The sequence below is a fragment of the Aedes aegypti genome, chromosome 2 (assembly GCF_002204515.2).
Source record: "Aedes aegypti strain LVP_AGWG chromosome 2, AaegL5.0 Primary Assembly, whole genome shotgun sequence".
Lineage (NCBI taxonomy): Eukaryota > Metazoa > Arthropoda > Insecta > Diptera > Culicidae > Aedes > Aedes aegypti.
In genome coordinates, this window is record NC_035108.1 from 199,208,372 (window position 1) to 199,232,771 (window position 24,400).

Below are 24,400 nucleotides of genomic sequence, written 5' to 3' on the forward strand. Positions count from 1 at the left end.
ATCATAAAAATCGATTGAGATTTGGAAAAGTTATGTATTAGTTTTTCCATAAATAGTTGGAATCAATTTATGGCCCATAGCGGGGCAAAAGTTCGAATCTGCGGGGCAAAAGTTCGACCCATGTATACTGCTTCGCGACTAAAAATGGGTGAACCAACGTGCGAAGTTCGATTTTTGACCAACTTCGCCGCGTCGCGAGTCACTTCGCTATAGTGCGCATCTATGCTCTCAACCGTGTGCATTATGCGCACTATTGAGATTCGAGTTGCGACGCGGCGAAGTTGGTCAAAAATCAAACTTCGCACGTTGGTTCACCCATTTTTAGTCGCGAAGCAGTATATAAACCCAAGGAAAATTTTTCAAATTTCCTGAAATCTACATATTATCTTCAAATTTAGCGAAATTTGCCTGATCATGCGAAAAATGTCACCAAAATTTTACATTTTCACTTAGTTTTGCGAAAAACTGCTATTTTTTGGGTGTATTACAATTAACCCTGTTTTGGGCATTTTTTGATGAAAATTTAGTGTGTATTTTTCGGCAAACATAAGTTTACGGCTGGTATAAAGTATGCCTGGCATAAAAGTATTGATATTTTGTGTTTTAGCCAACGAACTTTTGCCCCACACTAGATTCGAACTTTTGCCCCACCGGTGGGGCAAAAGTTCGTTTAAGACAATCAATTTTAAAACTGTTATAACTAAAAATGGGTAAACATTTTGACACAGGTTTGTTCAGCAAAGTTATAGCCAATATGTTGAAGGTTCGCTGTATGGTATTTGTTTTGTTTCATCTGATATTATTTTCCTGGAAACTTTGATTATACCACTAAGGTCGAACTTTTGCCCCACCTTGCTCTAACCATTTTTGGTAATCCTCAAATAAGTATTCTTAATGTTTACCAGTAGATCTCAGACAGCTATATTAGACATGGATATGTTTTTACATCACAAAACTTTATTGATTTAAATGTTTTGTTGAACCTTCAGCTTTCTCGTGGCTCTATCAGAGAATTTGACGATAAATTATCGCATATGCTTTAATTCTTGTTGGAACCATTTCAAGTAGTAGACACTACACAAATCAATAAGTTAACATTGGACCTAATAGAACCACGGTTTTTGGGGCCTCTAATATTTAGATATGTTTATTTGAAGGCAAAGTGATTAAAAAAACTGTTTTACAAGATTGGCCCAGATAGCCGTAGCGGTAAACGCGCAGCTATTAAGCAAGACCAAGCTGAGGGTCGTGGGTTCGAATCCCACCGGTCGAGGATCTTTTCGGTTGAAAATGTTATCGACTTCCCTGGGCATAGAGTATCTTCGTACCTGCCACACGATATACACGTGCAAAAATGGTCATTGGCATAGTAAGCTCTCAGTTAATAACTGTGGAAGTGCTCATTAGAACACTAAGCTGAGAAGCAGGCTCTGTCCCAGTGGGGACGTAACGCCAGAAAAAAGAAGAACAAGATTGAAATTGTGTTTGAAATAAACGGACCAATATCATATATACTAGTTGATCAAGGGGCCCTCATAAATTATAAATTCAAACATCATCTCAACCTGATTATGCATTGATGGTTTACAGTTAGTTCAACGAAAACTAATTTTTCACTGGGATGAAGAATTTTATCCACGATTCTGGGGCCCCTATGAATCCGGGGCCCGGTGCGGACCGAACGAAGTGTTCAGCTATCACCGTTTTCAGCCATATACATCATTAACCAGCAAGTACAGCCAATACTGTTCAGTTTTCATTGTTACTTGTGTAAATACATTCACACAATAAATATGATGAAACAATGAGCATGTCGACCTAAAGGTCCCTAAATCCATTGTGTACACCTGAATGGGCTGAGTGGGGTCTTTGCGGTATAGAAATCTCTGCGACTGTGCATCATTGGGCAAGATGCGAAATTGATGAAAAATTTGTTTCAAATCCCCACATAGGCTACCCTCCATTCACTGAATCCGAAAGAGACTGTTAACAATGGAGTTTGAAAATCATGCTTTTGAAAGATATTTCTTTGACCTTCGCTGAAGCGTCCCACACAAGGCGTATTTTCTCCGGTTTTCTGGCATTTCGCACTGCTCCCAAAGGTAGGTACGAAACTTTTGCCGGGCCTGACTTCAGTTCCTTTGGAGTAGCATGGTGTATGTAGCTCGAGATATACGCTGATTTGTCGATGGACACTGTCATGAAGTGCTGGTTCTGCCGCTCGAAACACTCTAGTAGCCTCTTGGCCATACCGAAACTGTCAGGAAAGTTGAAGCGGCCATAACGCTACAGAACATCTATTGTTCTTTTTACGGAAAGACGAAACCGCCCCGAGCAGCACACATGTTATAATTAAGCATCATTAACTTTTATATAACCTTAATTGGTCATGTATGTACTCAATTATACTAGGGTCGATGTACCAATAGCCGCATAGCTAAGAACAAATATTCGTATAAAATCGAAAAATAACGCTAGCGTCATTATTTTTACATCATCTGAAAGCTTTTTATCTTGGTTTTGTGGGAAAAATATGAAAACTGCGAAAACTCATATGTTAGTATTTATTATCGCTTGTGCCACTATAGGAATACATGTGCCTATAGTAGCACTATTTCTAATTTCTGTTCCTATAGTAGCACTAGCATCACGGCGTTGACAAAATACTTATCAAAACCGTATTTTTACAAAGCTTTTATATTTCTCCTTGACAGTGTGGATCAAAAGCTTTCGTTTGATGTAAAAAAAGTAATTAATTCATTAATTATTTCGTATAATAATAAATAGTTTCTCTCAGTAGTGCTACTATAGGAACAATAGGTTAACTATAGGCGCAAGGGAGCTCAAATTTTAAGCAAAACTAATTATTTCGATCATTTTTTGAACAAAATTAAGCTGTGTATCAATGGTACTCAGATGAATAGCTCCTGACCTTCATGTCAAAAAATATTTTGAAAAGATTCATAGCAAAACGGCCGTAAAAAGCCACTAGTGCGACTATAGGGGACTGTCCACTAAGGGAACACTGACCCTATGTGTGTTACTTGGGGCGATGGAATTCGACTTTTACGTCTTCTTGGCAATGAGATTAATGTGATTGATCAAGTAAAATATGTCGGAGTCATTCTCGATTCCAAACATTCATGGACACCTCACATTGATTTCAGAGTCAAAAAAGTTTGCATGGCTTTCGGTCAATGCCGGGAATTCTTTAGTAAAACCTGGGGCCTCAAACCCAAGTATATCAAATCCGGAATTACACAACAGTTGTTCGACCAATATTGGCATATGGATGGCTTGTGTAATGACAAAAGGGCGAAGTGAGAACAATCCAATCAAAATTGGGCTATCTCCAAAAGATGTGCTTGATGGCGATGTCTGGTGCGTTCTCTACAACTCCCACAGCAGCGCTCGAGGCCCTTTTCGACGTTGCGCCATTACACATACATCTTAAACAAGAAGCACTTTCTTGTTCTTACCGTTTATGGGTACTGGATCTACTGGAGAAAAATCCAGTGAATCGTAGATCTACACACACTTCGATGTTTCCACTTTTGGTGAATTGGGATAAAATGGTCCTTACTCACTTTCCTTACAGGACATTTACCACACAATTCCCTTCATGGGAAGAGTGGACGTTTGGCTATTTGGAAAGAAGTATATCAAACAATATACAGGGTGATTACTATGTCCTGTCAGTAAAATAAGTAATCATAGAAAAAATATGGTTGTATGAATTTTAATGACCAGTGCATATCCAGTTTTGGACATCTAGAACATTTATCTTCGCTATACATACATATGATATTAATTTTTTTACCTCAATTTCCAGCCACATGCGTGGTTTCATAAGCATTACAGTTAACACGAACGTTATTCAAAAGCATATATTTTAACCAAAAATGACATATTTTTTTCGCTAAAATTTTCCATAATCAGTCTTATGCTATTTCCTAGTTAGTCTTAGAGATTGTGGTAACATGCTGTTTCAATCAAGCAATTTTTCCAGCGGAGTTTAGTCAAAAATACAAATCTGTGGAAAACGTGCGTGCCAAGTGCAATGCCTTTAAAACAACACATATGGCTAAAAACTAAGGTAAATGAAAAAAGATTTAATCTTTACTTTGTCAAAATAAACTTTATAGACATGCAAAACAGGATATACACTGGAAATTAAAATTCATACATACATTTTTTTATCTACGATCATTTACTTTACTGACAGGAATTAGTAATCACCCTGTAGTATGCTACACTGATGGCTCCCTTCTTGAAGGTAGAGCTGGTGCAGATGTATATTCTCGTGAGCTAAGGCTGAATCAGTTTTACTCACTTGGTAGGAACTGCACCGTTTTTTAGTCGGAAATATTTGCTCTTATGTGTGGAGTGCAATCAGCACTTCAACAGCGCGTAATGGGTAAAGTCATATACTTCTGTTCAGATAGTCAGGCTGCTACAAAAGCTCTTGCTTCGGCCAACTCAAGGTCGAAGCTTGTTATCGCATGTCGAACTCAAATTGAGGAACTGAATTCAGTCAACGCTGTAAACCTTGTATGGGTACCTGGCCATTCTTCCATCGCTGGAAATGAATTGGCTGATGAGCTAGCTCGCGATGGAGCATCGCATGACTTCATTGGCCCTGAGCCGGCTATTCCAATTCCAAGTGCTGGGTGAAACTTCAGATAAATTCCTGGGCGGCAACACAGCACAAGCAATATTGGATTAGTTTGGAGTCGTGTCGTCAAACAAAATTGTACATTACTGAGCCATCTCCAAGGGTGGCGAAGTATTTGACAAATCTGTCAAAGCAGAATTGCAGTCTCTTGGTCAGAGCGTTGACAGGCCACTGCCGACGCAACTATCACATGGCAAATATTCAGAGTGCTTACTCATTTGTGTGTGATAGTTGTGACTCCGATTATGGAACTTCGTATCACCTGATATGTAACTGTTCAGTTTTTGCGCAAATGCGATTAAAATTACTTGGTAAACACTTATTAAGTGAAACTGAATTCAGAAGCCTGAATCTTCAGCACACTCTGTTATTCTTAACTCGCTGTGGTAATGAGCTATAGGCTCTCTTTACGCTCATGCGTTTTGCAGTGCCCTTTTTAGGGCGCTGTTCGAACCCATTGTGGTATGGAGCTACATGCTCTCATTTCGCTTATGCAATCTTCCCTCTGCAAGGGACCCCACTCCTATTTCCTCCCATCTTTCCCTTCCCTTTCCTCTCCCATCGGGTAGATGATGAAATAGGCTCAAATATGGCGATGGCACAAATCTCCCAACTGGTGGGGAACGTGCCTTTGGAGCCGGCCTTCTGATACCTGATAGCTTGGCCATACCGAAACTGTCAGGAAACTTGAAGTGGTCATAACGCCACAGAAGTCCCATTTCAAACCCCGAGGAAACGTGGCGCCAGTATTGATCGGGCACGCTTGTCATAATCACTCTCTAGACGTTTGAAATCGGCTACTTCCAAGCCCTCAACGGTGAAGAATTCCTTTACCATATCGTGCATGTCAAGATCTTTCGTACATTCGCTGATGTGGAAGCTTGCGCTGGCTGTGGGATTACTTCCTACATCCATTCCCGATATTGTCCAACCCAACCGTTGGTTGACCCTCTCATGTATTAAACGCTGAACACCATGCCGTTTACCGAGAAAAAACAAATTTCGATGAATTTTTATCTCGCACGGACGATTTAGAGCATAAATCTGAGTGTTCGAGTTCATACGTAGGTCAATAGACCATTTCCGTGATTTTTTTTATAGGCTCATATGATTTCTGTCAATTTACTGAACAAACTTTCCTAAGGAACCGATATGTTTTGGAGCCTTTAACTAGTAGAAAACAATGAAAAACTTGCGGCACGTTAGTTCACCCCTCGGTCCCCTACAATTTGTTTCACCTCGAAAAAATGCATACCCCTTTTTCCCCTATGATTTTGCCACCACGTTGGGGTGAATTTACGATCAGCTGGCATGACCAGATGATTTTTGTTTATGTTTTCATTCATCATAATGGGCTCCGTTGTGGTTTCGCTCCCTCCTTCCTTCACGGCTCCTGAAGTCTCCGTAATCACCGCGGAAATCACCTTCTCCGCTTCGGCCGGTTATGACCGCACCCGGCGAACACTACACGGTTCTGTAACGCAAGGATTGTAGTCGACAGATGCCTGATCTCTCTGCTTTGTGACGACGAGGATTGAAGGGATGAAATATGCCGGAAGATTCCCGCCTAGAGGCAGCAACAGCCGCTCAAGCCTGATTCGCTGCTGACAAGTAATTTCTTGGCCTATCTTGATGCATGGAAAATTCCTGGAAGGAATCGATCAAGGAAGCACTTTTTTCTGATTGCAGTACGCAGTTGAAAAGAGATGTCAGTTCAAACGGGAGTGATTGTAGAAAATTTCTGCAAGGAATCGGCGAGAAATTTCTTTAGCGATTCCTGTTCAGCAGCAAATCAGGCTTCAAGGCGGCAATCTTCCGGATCAACAGCCAACAGATAGATTAAGGCATTTGTCGGCATGAATAGTAAAAAAATAGTCTTCAATAGAACTAGCAGTACCGTAACTGCTGGGTGGATGAGAGATTTGTTGTTAGGGGGTGGTTTTGAATTTTGAATCTGTGGAGGAAAATATATTTTGCTAAAGGAAGACTTGAATCGGGTTGGAGTTGGAACTGTGATTCAGAACGGATTGCGCCAGTTCCAACCTGGTATAAAAACGTTTGTTTGAGTAGTTTCGGTGGCGCTCCTGTTTGGGGCGCCCTGACCGGGATCACGGTCAGTTTGAGCGCGCACCTGATTTGACGTTTGCAAATGTAAACAAGCATCCCAATGCAGGGGTGGAATCGAAAAACTGTTGCAAAATCACCACGCTGATACCCATAGGGTTGAACAAACTGTGCCGCATCTCGAATTATTTTTCAAAATGTGGTGAGTATCCATGTTTTCAAAAATTTGTAAGAAAATCAGGAGTTCATATAAACAAAATCTGAGAGCGTTAATATTCATTAAAAATGATTGTCTTTCGAAGAAAAATACAATAAATGGGGGTTAGATCTGACGGAAATGGTCTATTGAAGTGAAAATATCAACCAAAACTAAGATTTTAGAAAACCACGTTTGAAAATTAGAACTGACGTAACTTTTAGCTCGGCTTTTTCAGTGAGGTGAATATCGTTATGATATGATGTCAAATCTGATACCTTTAGAAATATTTTTGAATGGATGTATTTTCGGTGGGGCAATGAAAATTTTCAGAAATATTTGTTTTGCTCGCGTTTTTTGCATGGTGTTCATTTTACCACATAGTGCAGCTATTTTAATCTGAATCCATGTCGCTGCTATAGATTACATCCCTATTTTTGATGTTGTGCGATAGAACTTTACAAAGTCCTCGTTTTTCTATCAGAAACAAGATGATATCCTTAAGGTGTTCATTTTACCACCCCTTCCCCTATCTTGCGGACTGCATGGCGTCGCTGATCTCGATCGGAATCCGCTAAGATTTCAGTTCGTGTAGTGTTACGTTGCTTGTTCATGTCAATCAAAGCTGGAGATCTTCTCCGTCGTCAATTCCGAGCTCTTTCGCCACCGTATTCTGTACCAGAGTCATGGCCGTCTAACAATGAAAACGTTTCCACCGATCTGCCTTTCCAGTACAAGCGTTAAGGTAGATATTTGAAAAGAACAGAATGCTTCTGCGCGTGACGTGCGTTTACCCGATCGCTTGTTTCTCCCGTTACCGTCCTTCGTTTCATCTTCGCCTGGCCTGTTTTGCTTGTGGAGAATGATGATGACGCATTGAACGTCTCTCTATGCCACAGCTGGATTGTGACTTACATGGCCAGCGACCAGGCACGTCCGACATAAATGGTGTTCGTGGACAACCTTCTAACGACTTTCTGGATAAATTTTCTTGGAAATAGCACAATCCTTAACTTTATGCTGCAGATCCTCACACGCTAGACACCGTACTAATGGAGAGGACTCCGGCTTCCATGACGGGGATCTCTTTGCTGATTCCTACACCTCCATGAGCGTTAAGTAAGTTCCTTTATTTTTCCTTCTCGTTCCTAGTCGGCTACGAGAAGTGTAGACAAATAAGCTGAGAACGTAGGAAGATCAACTGCTGGAAACTGCCGCTTGCACAACGCCCAATCCAGGCGCAACTGCCTCGGAACCTTCTCGACGAACTCTTGGATTAACACTGGGTTGCACAAATGTGCCACTTGACCCGCAGCCTCAAGATGGTCGCAGAGATTCGGCACCCTACTGCATGCTGTAGTTGCAGCTGCCGGTGTATCCCCCATTGTTGGTAGTGGAATTGAAGCCATCACTCGACTCCTCGGAATAGCTCCTTGGTTCATATATTCAAACTTTGGTGCCTGGAAAGGGAGTGATGGTACGATACTGTACGGCATGGCTGCTGGCCAAAACGTTGATGACACCGAAGGCATTGTTGACATCGGTGCCGTGGTCATATTGGGTTTCACGGGAGCCGAAATGGGAGCATACGATGAACTGGTTGTCTATTATCGTTCTGGAAATTGGCTTCTTCTACTTCTTGGCATTAACGTCCTCACTGGGACAGAGCCTACTTCTTAGCTTAGTGTTCTTATGAGCACTTCCACAGTTATTAACTGAGAGCTTTCTTCAACAAAGTTGCCATTTTCGCATTTTTATATCGTGTGGCAGGTACGATGATACGATGACCCAGGGAAGTCAATGAAATTTCGAAAAGATACGAAAAGATCCTGGACCGACCGGGAATCGAACCTAGACACCTTCAGCATGGCTTTGCTTTGTAGCCGCGAACTCTAACCACTCGGCTAAGGAAGCATATTGGCGTGGACGTTGAATTGAACGGGGCTGCCTTTGATACAGGAACCTCTGTCACAACTGGATGTATGAGTGACAGGTTCGTGAACTGATTGTTTACACTTTTCGTCCGTTTTTCTGCTCGTCCTGCTCCGGACTCTTCGACTATCGTAGTCATCGTCGGCATATCCAGTTCTCCACTTTGCAAAATCTGATCTCCGACCTTCGAAATCGCTGACTCTTAATGTTGCTTCTTCCTTGCCAGCTCCAGCATGTGCTGAGATTCCATCTCCTGTTCCAGAAGAGCTTGTTGCTCCTGTAATTTGCGAAGAGAAGCCTTTGTTTTTTTTTTCGGAGAACTGGGAGGAACAGCTCACGATTGGGCTGATAACACTATCGCCTAAGACTACAGCCGCAGGTCAGACGACATCGGAGTGTTCGACACTCTAGCCCAACAGTCACAATTGACAGGGTCGACGTTGAAGGGATCATCAGGGTTGTCCTCAGGGGTAGGGTTGGTGGTAGAGGGCGATAGGCAATCGATGACTTGCATGTCTCGCATCGCTAATTTCTGACCTTCCGGACGTTGCCATCCACTCCCGCACATCCGTAATTGATCCACTCCTCACAGGGCATCGCGGTTGGTTAATCCGATCGTGGACTTAACCTTGAATTTTGTTGGATGGTTGAACAGCGTTTCGGATCCGCCTCGTAAAATACGAATTTTGGCCATTTCAAGCTGTGGATCAACATGTTTTATTTTAAATGTTTTCATTTTACAATAACTTACGTTAAGGTATCCAACTAATTAAATTATTCCTCGAATGCAACAAATAGTTTATTTTTATCAGAAAGAGCGTGTTACAAACGTGATTATTGAAATTCAAATGTTCTGAATGAAACCCTTTCGATGACAGTCTCGTCATCGTTCTGGACTTTATGACGCTGTCCGTCCAATGCTATCAAATGTCGGAATTAGATTAGAAAAAGGCAATTGAGGAGTGTCCCCGGCACTGGTTCTAGTTCCCGCAACACAGGCCGTTTTCGTTCGTCAGCCGTGGGGCGCTAAATTTTCCAATTGTCTGTCTGAACTCCTCCTCCTAGCCATCTGAGCGTTTGAACCTTAAATCTTCTATGATGATTTTGACGTCGTTGCTTGGGCAGCGGTCGTTCTCGCGTTCTAGCTGCGCGTAAAATGCATCCTTGTCATCGTCAGTGCTTCCGGAGTGAGAGCTATGCTCGTTTATGATGCTGAAGTTGAAAAATCGTCCTTTGATCTGCAATTTATATAGTATGGCCCATAAAAAAAAATGCGAAAATTGTTTTAACGTAAATATAGCTTCCACATGCGTTATTTTCTTTGTTTTTGTGAGTGAATGTAATTTCTGATTACTGTAATATATTTTGACATAACTTCGTTATATAGGACAATTTTTGTCAGATTTTTCTTACTGTCCTAAATAATGTAATAAAGCAAAGAAGTTTAAAGGTTTTGTCCGCTCAAGGTTAGAAATAGCGTCTGATTGTCGTACACTCTGGTGATAAACTTTCCATCTTCGAAAATCACACTTTATTGTTGAAAATTTTAGTTTGTTTGGTTTCAGAGGATGGCGAAGTTCTTAGACAACGTGTTTTTCATGGTCACAATAAAATATTTTGTCAGGATCATAGTTTTGAGGGCATTTGCGTCTAATAAGTTTGATATGCCTTTATTTTTTGTAAAAGTTAAATAAAAAATAAATATTGAGGCCTATAACAGTTTTTTGAGAATGAATTTCGTTCCTTCGGTTAGAGACAACTTATATCAATACTATCTCATAAGTTTTGAGCAAAACAGAGCCGCTTATCACATTTATATAAAATTCTCCAAAGTCTCCAATGACCCAGATATGAACCAATTCTACCATTTGATATGGGCGAATGCTGGAGACAAGGCGTTTGTAGAATCTCACGCCATCGTTGATGTTTTAGAAGGTTTAATCTCAAAGATATCGAACTCGACAACTGCATGATAAAATTTAAAGGTATGCTTCATATTCCTCTCTAGTATGGTGAAAGTAACAGACAAAAATCATGTCCAAAGCGAAATACTGAGTCTAAATATATTGAACAATACAAATAATGAATCACGTTTATGTTTCGTTCACATTTTCTATATAAAAACAACCGCAAAACACGATGGGACGATTTTCGCATTTTTTTTATGGGCCATACTGTACATTCTTTCGTTGATCGGACACCAGTGCTGCTGTGCTACTGCTCTGTTTCGATATTGCATTCTAAATTCAATGAGCTTCGAGTTGTTTTTTAAAATAATAGTTTAATTAAGTTATGTTATAATGTACTTGCAATGAAAGTAAATTAATTCATGATACTATAAAATGTTCTGTATACCTTTTACTTTTTCCATAGTCATAGAATTGCGCTACTCACTGTAAGGATGCACCATGTGCTCTCGTTAGGCGGGATTATTCAAATTACTACATATATCGTCCTTGCTTGCTGCTTTGCTAATTCCAGGTACTGTTTGGTGCACTTGAAGCCAGATGCCGACGTGGACCGAGTCATTCAGCAGCTTTCCAAGATCTCGTTCGGAGCCGGAAAGATATCCGTGGAGCGGAAGACGAAAAATGTTGAATCGAAGCCAACGGTGAGCTAGTGCTATTTATTATTTATTTGCTTTCCAGGGGTGATGATCCATGATAGTGACATCGTTTTCTACATATGTTTGTAGTGTATTTGTGCGGTTGAAACCCGGCTCCTTCCGCGTGTGAAGTTTGCTTAGCTTCCTATGAGCGGATGTAAATAACCTAATTTATGAATTATCATGGTGCTACCGCAATGTGCATCTGTGCTCGAGATGTACAGATTTGTATGTATCTGCAGATGTGCAATGGAGTGTATGTAGATGCGAGAGGCGGGAGGAAAATATGCTACATTTTTTCAGTTTTTTGGGAATGTTGCCAAATTACGACTTGAGGTTTTTTGGTCACCTATGTATTATTACTTTGAGCCATATGCATATGGGGAAACTATCAATTGCAGTGGTTTTCCTCTATAAAACGTCAACGGAGCAGATTTTGAAAAAATATTACCAATATAATTTTATAGAACTCTTGTTTAATTTTTTCACAACTTTCCCTAATGTTTTATATTTCCCATGTTGAGCTTAATAATTTGATAAAAACCTGGTAACAGCATTTTGCCTATTTATTCGTTCATTCCCGAGGAGGAAAGAATAACTCGCCAATAACTTATGCATACCATATTTTGGTATCATACCACAATTAGGTATTGTTCAGTTATCAATACCTCATTTTGGTATTATAATGGTATTTGAAAAAAATGTTTAAAACAATTAAAAATACTTCATTCGAATACCAAGACAGCTATTGAGGACTGCTGGAGGTATTGAACTAGTATTGAAAAATTTCACTTTTATATGAAAATCCATCAAGTATTATTTAGGTATTACAATACCTGATCTAATTATCAGCTTGGTATTTGTATAATATTCAGAAGGTATTATTTGAGGTATTTTACCTCTTATGCAGGGCTCATGCATACCTCATTCAGGTTGTAAGTATTGGAAATTATCTGGTATGGAATACCTCAATTTGATATTCAATAGTTATTTTCTTCTGCTCGGGTTAACGTGCCTCTCCACTAGACAGACATCTATAGTTGCAACCAGCAAATTTGTTCATTTGAACCCTCAGAAGATGCTGTAGAAATTTGAAGGGAAGCCATCAGGTTTAAGGGGAATTGGGGAGTTTCAACGAGCTTGAAGTTTGTAACGGGAATCTGTATATTACAATTGCTTTTTCGGCGCTTTAGTCGAAATTTTTTATTTCGTTTGTGATTCGAATCAAGGGATTAGAGACTAGAATGAGCATAAAGTTTGAAAAAAAAAAACTTTTTTCTAAGGAGTAGCTCGTTTCACAGATGGGGAATAGCCTGAGACACGGTTATATGAAAAATTTAGATTCTCGCTTCACTTTTTGAATTGCTTTAGGGTCCCAAATTCAACTCGATCGGTGAAAGTATATTTTAGCGCCAGCCCTTCAAAGTTTGTATGGGATCTACTATGGGAAAACTTACTTTTGCAAAAAAAAAAAAAATTGCCAGAGGTCGCCCATTGTCCTCTACAAAAATTCTGAACATAAAACATTCCAGTTATTGAAGTCTCTTCTCCATTATCCAAAAAAATATGAAGAAAATTCGTCAACTTATTGGCGCCGCCTAAAATTAAAAATGTAAATGAAACATTTTTGTTCATTATATGTTCATACAAACTTTAAGCTCGTTAGCAATTTATTTTTTCTAGATATAAAAATCCTGAAGTTGCGATTAATTGCAAATCCATTTACGGGCGATTTCGCTGTGGCCAGTTCAGGTGAAAAACCTTGGAATCCAATTTCAATCATGTTCCAAAACTTTGAAAGTACAAATTTCGCAAAGGAAGCATCAAACGACAGTGTAATTTCTATTTTAGCTAGGTAGGTATGTGCACTAGCAGAAAGTGTATAATGAGAAGATACGTAGGTTCAATATTCCGACATATTAGTACCTTTGAAATCGTGATTAGATGCACAAGCAGGTTATTGTGAGCGGCATGTTTGGATTCCGACATGTTTCACATTAAAGACCCGAAACCAGATTGTATCAAATGTGCATACAGTTGCTCCCAAAAAGAAACAATCTTCATTAAATATGTCAGAATTTGTTCCAGGATTGACTCTAGACACACAACCTTTCTGAACAAAAATTTCCGCTAGAAATAACGCCATAGGTTCTCCAGGCATCATCCTCGAACATTTTTTGTAGCATTTCTGCAAGGATTCCGACAGAATTTTCGCTTCTGATGTATTTTAGAATTCTTTTATGATTACTTACTTACTTGATGAGCAACTATTCCTTACTTTTAATTATGCTAACCAGCCGAGTGGAATTTTGAACAACTATCGAAAAACTAAATATTACATTGGATTTCAGTGGCGCGGGAAGTGGGTAGGACAAGTAGGACATGTACTACACACAAAAACACCTGAGTAGAACAGTTAGAAAGCTGGAAAAATGAATTGAACTATTTATCATCTGTTCAATATATCAATGTCGTACTTATTCTTATGGTACAGTCACCCCACAGTTATGGATCAACAAATCAAAATTACCTCCCTGACACTGCAGAATATAGTTGTTTTTGAGAATACACCTCAAAATTCGCGGTTCTTTACGAAAAAGTGTCGATTTTGACAGAAATTTCAAACGATGTCCACCCCACAGATGTGAATCAGTGGGAGAGGAGGATCCCTATTATGGATCAAATCGACTCATATTGTGGATCAGAACACTATAAAAGCAATTTATCTGCGAGGGAAACGAATGGTGTGTTAGTGAAAGCATAAGTTTTGGCGTTTGTTTCGGAATCGTCTTATCTTTGATTCATAACTGTGGTATGGTGGTCAATGCCCCACAGTTATGAATCAACGCTTCGGGGAATACGGTTGACATTTTATTTCCTACGGTCGGAAAAAATATGCTTAAGCATATTGTAATTTATTGCAATGCTGTACAGATTTATGGTTCACAAAGGTAAAATGTGTTCTCCATGATTGCAATTTTATTTGATGAGATATTACTGTTTCAATCCAACTCTGATCCATATCTGTGTGCTATCCATAACTGTGGGGTGACTGTAAATGGAAGACACGATAAGGTTTTTCATTGTTTTCTCATGGCTAGGTAAGCGTGACATGGTTTGTGCCTCACCCCCAAAAAGTTCTGGCTTGTGTGAAGAACGTCTAAGAATATCTAAATTGAAAATCTTGGGAAACTAACTGTAAGAATTGTTACAAGAAACTTCTTTAAGACTAATCTGCTGCTAAAAAGGAATCACTGAAGAAATTTTGGCTATTTCTTGAAATCAGTTTGTATCAAATTCCCTCTCTTGTTTTGTGGCATTATTCATAAAAATAGTTAGAGCAGATTATGAAGATTTTCTGAAAGATTCTGTTTTGAAACATTTTTCAATAATCTTTAGTTTCTCCTGATTTTTTTTGCGAAAAAAAAACAGCTACGCAAATTAACATAATTTTTGATGTTTATTCATTTGTTAACAACCCAAATGGTTACATAGAGAAGCAGTTTGTTCTATTTTTGTCAAATTTGTTTCATAAATTGATTGTAAGCGGCTTAAATATAAAGGAAACTATATTTTTGTGTCACTTTGTACTTTATAATACCTGCATTGAATCCCGCTGCAAATTGTACAGGCTCCAAGGACTATAGCAGCGGGTTTAACAGACTCTTAAATAATTTCGTCACAGATTCTCCAAGGAGAAATTTCAGGAATTGTTCAAAGGACGCTTAGTAAAATTTCTCCAGAATTTGCCCCAGGAAATCCATGAGAACTTCAAAGCTACTACCTCCAGTAATTTCCTCAGAAATTATTATGATCTTTTTTTTTCCAAAACTATCCTAGAATTCCTCCCAGATATTTTTTTCTTTAGTTATTTAAATACTAAGGTTTATTGCCATGGCCTTAACATATGCATTTGCTTGCTGTGTCCATTATGCCCCTGGAGTCATATCTGAACATACTTCAAGTAATTTCATAAATAGAGAAGATCATGAAAAAAACATACACAATACTTGTCTTAATGTCACGAGAAAAAAGTCTTAGATCTTCGATAAATATCTGCTCTGATGGTATGAAGAGTCAATCTCTTATCTCCTTATTTGTTTTCTTTTTGGTTCATGTTCGGTCTATTTTTTTTATTCGTTTAAGTTTTTTTCTCAGGCAAGAGGTCTCTAATTTCCTATTTTTAAGGTCCTAAGTCGCTACCAGCTCTGTAAAGACGAAAAACTTTCTTGAGCCTCTTCTAAAATATAGTAACTTCTAATTTCCAGCCTAGTTTTTTGTAATTCGTCATTCAAATTTCAGCCAATTTGGATTACCAGAAGCTGAAATACAGAGCCCCAAACTTGGTCATTTTGTATGGAAAACAGCATTTAGTTACTAACTTTTGACTTTTGGCACGTTTTTAAAGGCGGAGTAGAAGTAGGCAAACGTTTTTGATCTTATTATTTTAAGCTTTCTGCTAGTACACAAAGCCAAAATGAAAAGTGCACTGTTGTTGGATGTTTCTTCGTGCGATTTGTGCCTTTACAGTTTTATTGCAATCTTTGAAGTTGATTCCAAACTGTTTGACCTTAAAGAACCTTTTAAATAAATGCTAATGTATCATACGAGAAATTTCTGATATTTGTTACAATTCTGAGAATTCCTGATAGAAGAATGCAGTGTATTTAATATAAATTTCGTGTAATTTCCGAGAAAAAAAATATAACCTAAAGAAAAACTTATGCTTCAATTACTGATGAAACTCTAGAAATTATTTTAATCTCCTTGGGGTTTTTTGAGGAGCTGTTATATGATTCCATGAAAAATTCTTAAATATAATTTGCGGTAAAACCTTCTGTGAAACATACAAAAATTCCTGAAGAACTTTTTGTAGATTTTTTTGAAATAATGTCTTGAGTAATTTCTGGAGTAATCCCATAGAGAGCAGTCTTAGAGAAAATACAAGGGTGAAATTGTTCAAGGTAAAACTATTCAAGGATACAACTATTCAAGGCTAAAAATATTCAAGGTAAATTGCAATAATTCAGGTAAAATCCAACAATAAATCTCTAAGGGTATTTCTTAGAAATTCCTAAAATATGCAAAGTTTGAACAAAGACAAATTGAAGACCCCCATGTCCCTTGCATTTGCCCAAAATTTTATGGCTCATGAGGTAATCTAGAATGCCGTTCAAAGTGTACTGCGATCTGTCAAACGTGGGTACCTTTTGCACTACCGAGGGACCAAATGCAGTACTAGAAGTGGTATCCAATCTGAGCCCGAGTGGGACGGACCTGGTTTGAAGATGTTCTTAGCAAAATTCCTACTTAAATTCTTGGAATAATCACGGGATGATTCCTATGGGAATTCTCAGATAATTTTAATTTCGATAACTCCGATTGGAATTGCTTTGATCCAAAACTCCAATGCTACTACCTCCAGTAATTTCCTCAGAAGTTATAATGATCTTTTTTTTCCTAACACCCCCTGTTCATGTTCTCCCAGGAATTGCATTGAAGGATCTGAATGAATTCGAGTAAGTTTCAATTCATGAGAAAGCTCTGAAATATTTTTTTTTCTCTAGATGGATTTTTTCGCGAGTTGCAAGATTTAAAAAAGTGATACTAAACCTTAAATGAGTTCATGCAGTAATTCATGGAAGAATCCCAAGAAAATTGTTCGAAGTAATTTCAAAATAAATTTTTGAGAAATTTCTGATGATATCTAAAAGTGAAAATGCATCGAAGCCATACTTAAAAATTTCATGAGCACAAATCTAGAGAATCAAATAGCGGTTCGAGCTGAAAACTTGATCGATTGGTCACCATTAGCGATCACCGAAACCATTAGACCATTTTTGTAGAATGAAACGCTTCGGAGGCAGATCATGCATCTCAAATGATCCGTATCCGAGGGAATGGGGTTCGAGAGAAAGAATAGCCGTGATATCAACCATACGCAGCATGTGAGCGAACTTTGGGCGGATTGTATATACTCAGCTCGAAAAGCTATGCCTAATTCTCTAAATTTGTACCCTTGAGGTTCGGATTATTTTCAGAAAAAAATAGGGAGGGGGAAAACATAAAAGCTGTTGCGATTCGTAAAAAAACTATAGGGGTATTTACGTGTTCTAGGCCATCTAAGCCCATAGCACGCTGCTCGGACATTAGCAAACATATGATATGACTGCCTATTATGCGCTATCAATCCTCTAGCGTTTTGCATCGAAACATTTTTGGAAACGTTTTAACAAACGTTTCAATTTTCTCATGCCATTGCCACTATTTTTTTCGGTAGCCTTTCCCATAAGAACTGCGGGTAAATCTGTTGTTCTATTGTCGGCAACTTGGAATCAGCTCTATTTTGGTTAATGCGACTCAATTTACGACAACTTTTGCGAAATTGTTCGCTCAGTCACGGAAACCTTATCAAAGGGAAGCTAATTAGCATTAGCATAAGCATTAAGCATTTCGCACAAATTCGTAGGTGGTACAGTTCTAGACTATTGTATGAGGGTTGCCTCCTTCCCTTTCGTTACCAAAGTCAGAAATTTGGGAATAACCTCTAATTCTTAGACAAAATTGACGCATCCTCCAATAGACGAGAGCTGTCCTGGCCACGTCCTTGTGAAAATTGGGGAATGGGAAAGGATGATTGATCGAACACCTACTTAAGAAAGATGCAGAGAACTCTACGACCTCTCATAGGAGTTACAGGATGTTGTGGAATGTTGATAGGAAGAGTAGTGCCATAGGATACGTTCGGTAGACGTTCTGGTCAATGAAATATTCACGCATTGTGATCATGTGCTGCTGATCAGAACAAACTCACCAAATTCCTTTAATGATACTCCTGTACAATCTGTCGCTCCTCTTATATTGAACATTGCACAGTGGTCCAGGAATCAGTTTTACGCGGAAAGATGCATTTTGAGCTTTAGAATGAAACATTAGACAAAAACGGTCTTCTACAAAGTTGTTTGTATTAGTTAAGCCCTTTGTTTGGTGTTATTGAAAATTAGGGTGGACCACATTTTCATAGACACAATTTCTATGAACTAACTTTCTTATTTGTAGAAATTATATTCTACATGCTTCAGCAAAGTTGTAGACCATTCAATTTCAAGCAACTTTGCCAAAAAAAGTTTTTTTGTATCTCTTAAATTAACCGATTTAGAGCTTTTTTCCTACGGTGACATAGGGTGGTCCGAACAAAACTGGTTTTCTGGCTCTAGAGTTTTCAATCCAAATTTCTCATCAAAGTAGTCTGAGAAACACTTTTAGAGCTTTGAAAAATGCGTAATTTGGTGAGTGAAGAAACTCGCTATCTCCTTCCGTTTAGGAGTTATTGTTGTTTTTCTCTCAAAAACATGCCTACTTTGATTATGAATATCTCTGATTGGGGCAAACATAAAAAATATCTTTTGACGGCATTCAAAAGACAAAATAAAATTGTATAATATATCAAAAAAATACAGATGTGTTATTTTTGTAACTCAAATAAAATGCCTTGAAAAACAAAGGATTTTAAGCAGAAAAACTTTAATAACTTTTGAACTAAAATAGATATCATCAATATTTTTACATAAAAATTTGCGTTTTGTTAAGTTCTTGAAGTCGTTCATAGACCGCTTTGACGATAAATCCGAAGTAAGAAAGATAGGGCTCTAAAACTATTTTGAAGATTTTCATAGTATGTATTTCTTTATTATTTTACATTTTGAGCATGAAAATGAAATTTTAGACAAAAATGATCTTCTACAAAATTGTTTCTAAAAATGTAAGCTAACATACTGTGTCATTTAAACTAGGGTGGTCCACAATATCACTCATATCATATAATCAACTTTTTCATTTGCAAAAATACTGGTATATGCTCTTAGGCAAAGTGGTAGAACTTGAAATTTTGATCAACTTTGCCAAAAAAAGTTTTTCTGTAGCTCAAAATTTGACCAATCTAGAGCATTTTTCCTAATCATCGCAGGGTGGTCCAACAAAAATAAGTTTTTCAACTCTAGTTTTTTTAATATTATTTTCTCATCAAAGTTGTCTATCAACGACTTTTAGAACTTAACAAAACGCAAATTTTCATGCAAAAAGATTGTTGATATCTATTTTAGTTCAAAAGTTATTAAAGTTTTTGTGATAAAAAATATTTGACTTTCAAGACGTTTTATTAGAGTTACAAAAATAACACATCTGTAATTTTTTGATATAATATACAATTTTATTTTGTCTGTTGAATGCCGTCAAAAGATATTTTTTATGTTTACCCCAATCAGGGATATTCACAATCAAAGTAGGCATGTTTTTGAGAGAAAAACAACAATAACTCCTAAACGGAAGGAGATAGCGAGTTTCTTCACTCACCAAATTACGCATTTTTCAAAGCTCTAAAAGTGTTTCTTAGACTAAAACAAAATTCCACAAATCAGCTTCAGATACAATCTCTGTAAAAAAAAAAACACTTTTACCACTTTGAAAACCATATTCCCACAGAACATTTGCACGTGGCGTAGCACCATCCGAATCTAATTTTTACCAGCCGAATTGAACAAAAAAAAAAAACGCTGAACGAGGTAAACGTGACACAAAATTCAAAACGCAGCCGCCCGCGCGCACGGCTTGCTGCGATCTCTTACGTTATCAAAGGGAAGCTGATATACCAAAAATCATCTACATGTATTCATTAAACTGTTTGGATAAAATAATACTGTGAATTTGGTATTTCAATTTTGTTTGCCGAGCATAGTCGAAAAGGGCCGAAACAGAAAATTACATTAATTCCTGAAGAGGAAATTTTGATGTAATTTCTGGAAAAGTTTTTATGTGAAAATGCGTGAAGATGGGTGTAAAGAAGAATTTCTACAATGATAGAATAAACTCCCTAGTAGGTTCTTTGCTATAAGAAAATTGGTGTTTTGGGCATGGCCTCTTAGTAGCAAGTTATTGAAACTAACATGGTTTCCTTCGAAGAGAAAATTTGTCGTCGAATGCCTGCAGATATATTTTTTATAAAGTGATAAGCATTTGAATTTAGACATAATTTTGCCTACTCGATTTTGAGTGCCTTTCCAAAATTTGACATTATTTGAATGAAAAGGGAGAAAGCACAAGTCATTCAAAGTTTGCAAGAGTTTGATGCCTTTTCACAAGCACAATCGACTTTGTTGATGAAGTTCAACTTGTTGTCGGTAGTTAGGGGAATTCGGTTGTTTAGTGAAGAAAATCCACAATTTTTTTGTAGCTTGATCGAAAGAGCACATTTTTCTAAGCATTACACGATTTTATTGGACTTCAATATATTAATGTGGATATTATAAATTATTAAAATGATTTCAATCCGTCGACTCAAAGACATTTCATTTTACATAATGACAGCTCGTACTAAAGTAAAATTACCCGAAGAGTGATTCAAAAGTGATTTCCATACTAATCTAGAGCGTGTTTTAAAATTAGTTCCAGTTCACGGACAATTGTGAAACTTTGGATTCTAGTTTAATTTTTACCGTACATTCAGAATACCGTAAAATCGGGTGTAATTGATCAGAAGGGTGAAATTGATCATCGTATCACACGATTTTATTTTTTCGTAATGGATTACAAATATCAATGTAAGCTGCAGTAAATGAACGTTGTTTGTCGTAACTATTGTCGAATTGTGTGTTGTGAAGTTTTTTGCGTTAAAGAATGTTTATTTAGCTTAGCTTAGCTTAGCTTAGACTGACTACACATATCAATGGTTGCTATTCCGTGATTGACCGAAGTCAGTGAAAATGCACAAAGAATCAACTAGAAGTTCGGCTGGGATTGGCCATAATCTTCTTCAGTGTGCATAATTCAGTGCCTCTATTTATACATGGTCAATAACGGCGCCGGCCACGTCCTTGCAGTCAGGTGGGATTGAGGGAAGGAATGTTAGTGTGTAATCTTTGCTATTTGGAGACCGTGTTTGCCTCTGCATCTCCACAAAGGTTACTGGGAGGGATGTTTGTTAATGGGAAGGATCGTTGGGTCACAGGATTCACTTTGATAAGCGATTAGACCATGATAAATAATTATTTGTGAGATATAAACATGCTTATATGTAAATATAATATTTTCATTTGATATGAACAACATCTATGTAGAGAAAAAATATGCCGACACTTGATGTGACGAACGTTTCAAAGTTTGTTGAATAAAGTGAACCTTTTGGAAGTCTACACTTGAAGTGTCGAACCATTCAAAGTTTTTTTTTTAATTACAAAAATAAAGGTAGAAAGAAGAAAGTGTTTTGAAAAAAAAAAAAATAATTTAGACATAAATAATTTATGAATCAGAGTTTATGTCGACACTCACAGTGACGAACCATTCATATTTTTTTGAAAAATCATATTTACGTCTCACCGTTGTAACGATTAAGGGTGCAATCATACATATTTTATAGATTAGAAACAGTAGCATAAAACGAGCTCACCAATTGATCCGTCATCCTTGAGCAGCAACAATCCTCTTTGAACTTCACTCGTTTAATAGGCTATATAAAAGCACTCAGAGAAAATAGGCGTGCAACCCGTGAGGGAAAACAACTGACGACTACTCGGGCTTTCTTGACGCACTGCCCAGGAGCAAGCGTCAACGTCGGAAGATCAAAAAGAACTAATCGAAAGTGGCACTTTTTCACTTTACTCGATCGACGCGCGACATGTTTGATCCTGCCCTCATCGCCGGCCCCCGCAAGAGCAAGCGTCAAGGTCGGAAGATCAAACACAACTCCATGCCATGGAATCGGAAGACCACACACTACAAACGCGAATCTCTTTTCGCACTCGCGCCACGCGGACCGAAAACAATTGGTCTTGATTCCATCGCTCGCCCTGCAAGAGCATGCCATGGAATCGAAAGACCACACACTACTAACCAAACTTTTTTGCGTTAAAGAATGTTTATTTCTATAAAAATAATGTAAAATTTCAAAATCGTGCACGGTGCAGTATTGACAAACACCTATGAACTTCTATTTCTAAACAAGGATTTGAACATGGTATAAACCTGAAAGTTGGTGAGGATGCTTGAGATATATCCCCAAACCAGATTTCATCTTCTAAACTCTTACCAATTAGCTCATATGGTTGAAATAATTAAATTTCTGTTAGATATCATTGAATTCCTTAGAAAATTGCATACATTTAGGCGTTTTCCGCGTAATTCTTGAAATTTAAATATTCGTTATTTATATAAATATTGCATTGTTAAGAATTTGACAAGCATATTTGGACTCAGGGATCTCAAATTTATCAAGTAGAGTTGTTTTGAAAACTAACAATAATGGCATTGACAAGTGATCAATTTCACCCCGAAATGAGATCCCCTGATTTTTTATTTTAGAGATATTTGTTAACACTAAAATGACATTTGTTAGAAAATTTCGGTACATGAGTCGATGAGGCTCACCTTCGTACTTGTTTTCCTGCATTTGGTTGTTTGGCTTTGTTAAGATTATAGAAAACAGACTAGAAAAAAACGTGAAAAATGATCAATTTCACCCGAAATTACGGTATGTAAGCAACTGGATAACCCTAAACAAGCCAATTTACGTATTCTCGGCAGTCTAAGCCGATGCCGCGCATCTTTTGTAGTTTTGTCAGGTATCAGCAGACAAATTACGTATTTGTCTTTTTTTTACATTTATGTGCTGTTGAGGATTGATCTATCGATTTATTCTGAGAGACTTGTTAAAAGCTTTTTGGAAACGGTTTTACACCGCTTCGAACATCTCTTGTCAGTGTGACTATTGTCAGCAGCTTTGTTTTCTTCGGCAGCTTTCCCAGCTGCAGGAAAATCTATTCGGTAGCTTGAAATCAGCTGCATTTTGATGCGTATTAATTTTAATTGACGACGTCTCTGAAGAAATTGTTTGTTTAGTCTCGGAAATCTTGTCAAATACATCTCCATAATACTATGTCAATATTCGTTTTTATAGAGCCAGCAAAATTGAAAATAAGTGTAGAAACCCCTGATGTAACAGGAAAAATGCTATCATTCCAATCTTTTTCCAGTTGAAACCGGAGGAAATCGATCCGCTAACTCTTTTTATTGGAAACCTTCCGAATGCTGTCACCGTTTACACTGTGAAGCAAATGTTTCCCACGGCCAGACGTATCGACATAGGACACGCTCAACGTATGAAGCACACTCGGTACGCCTTCATCCGGTTCCACAATGTCGGTGACGCTATCGCAGCTTTCAAGGCAAATTTCAATAAAGTCATCGACGGCAAAAACATTATCGTGCGCTTTCGGCGCCACAATGCTCCCATCGCTATGCCAGAAGATACAAACACTCCCAAAACGCCAAAGAGACAGAAAGGATTGGGACAACTGTTTGTTTCAGTAGAGCAGAAACCAACGCGCAATGTACGTAGCATTGATAAACCGCACAATCTAGAGATACACCATTCAGGTAATGGTACAAGTTTGGAAAAGTTTCCTAACTGATTAGTCACGCTCTTGATTTCAGATACTCTTAACACCATTCGGACGGATATTTTGGACGAAGACATTGTTAAAAACGAAATGGCTCATCGGCATAGAGTTAAAATCGAACCACCGGAAATTCCAGAAAACGACATTGAAGAAGAGGAGTCGGATGATATAGAGGATTGTATGTTTCGGACTATTGTTTAATTGTTGTGTGATTTATAAGAAAATATTACCTTTTCTTACAGTTTTGGAAGATGACGAAGCCGAAGATTTAAATTTGGATGAAATAAATGCAGACGATAATTATTGCGAAGATGACGACACAGATGTGGATGCTATCGATAAAAATTACTGGACGTTGGAGCAGCTGCGTAGCAAGGCCAGTAATGACGGGACGACCTCAGTGTCCGAATCGATCAAAAGTGACATATTCATGGAACCCGAATCTGCTACCAAAACCAGTTGTTCCACGACATTTACGG

At 38.0% G+C, this 24,400-nt stretch overlaps 1 protein-coding gene across 3 annotated transcripts in view; it reads left to right on the forward strand.

Annotated features, from left to right (window-relative positions):
- Nucleotides 1–24,400, forward strand: part of LOC5568462 — a 97,401-nt gene that overhangs the window by 72,494 nt on the left and 507 nt on the right. For all 3 annotated transcript variants that reach the window (XM_021843686.1, XM_021843684.1, XM_021843685.1), the window contains 4 exons: nucleotides 11,349–11,478; nucleotides 23,496–23,898; nucleotides 23,956–24,099; nucleotides 24,164–24,399. In XM_021843686.1, the coding sequence (XP_021699378.1) occupies nucleotides 11,349–11,478; nucleotides 23,496–23,898; nucleotides 23,956–24,099; nucleotides 24,164–24,399 (913 nt within the window). The remainder of the gene's footprint in view (nucleotides 1–11,348; nucleotides 11,479–23,495; nucleotides 23,899–23,955; nucleotides 24,100–24,163; nucleotide 24,400) is intronic.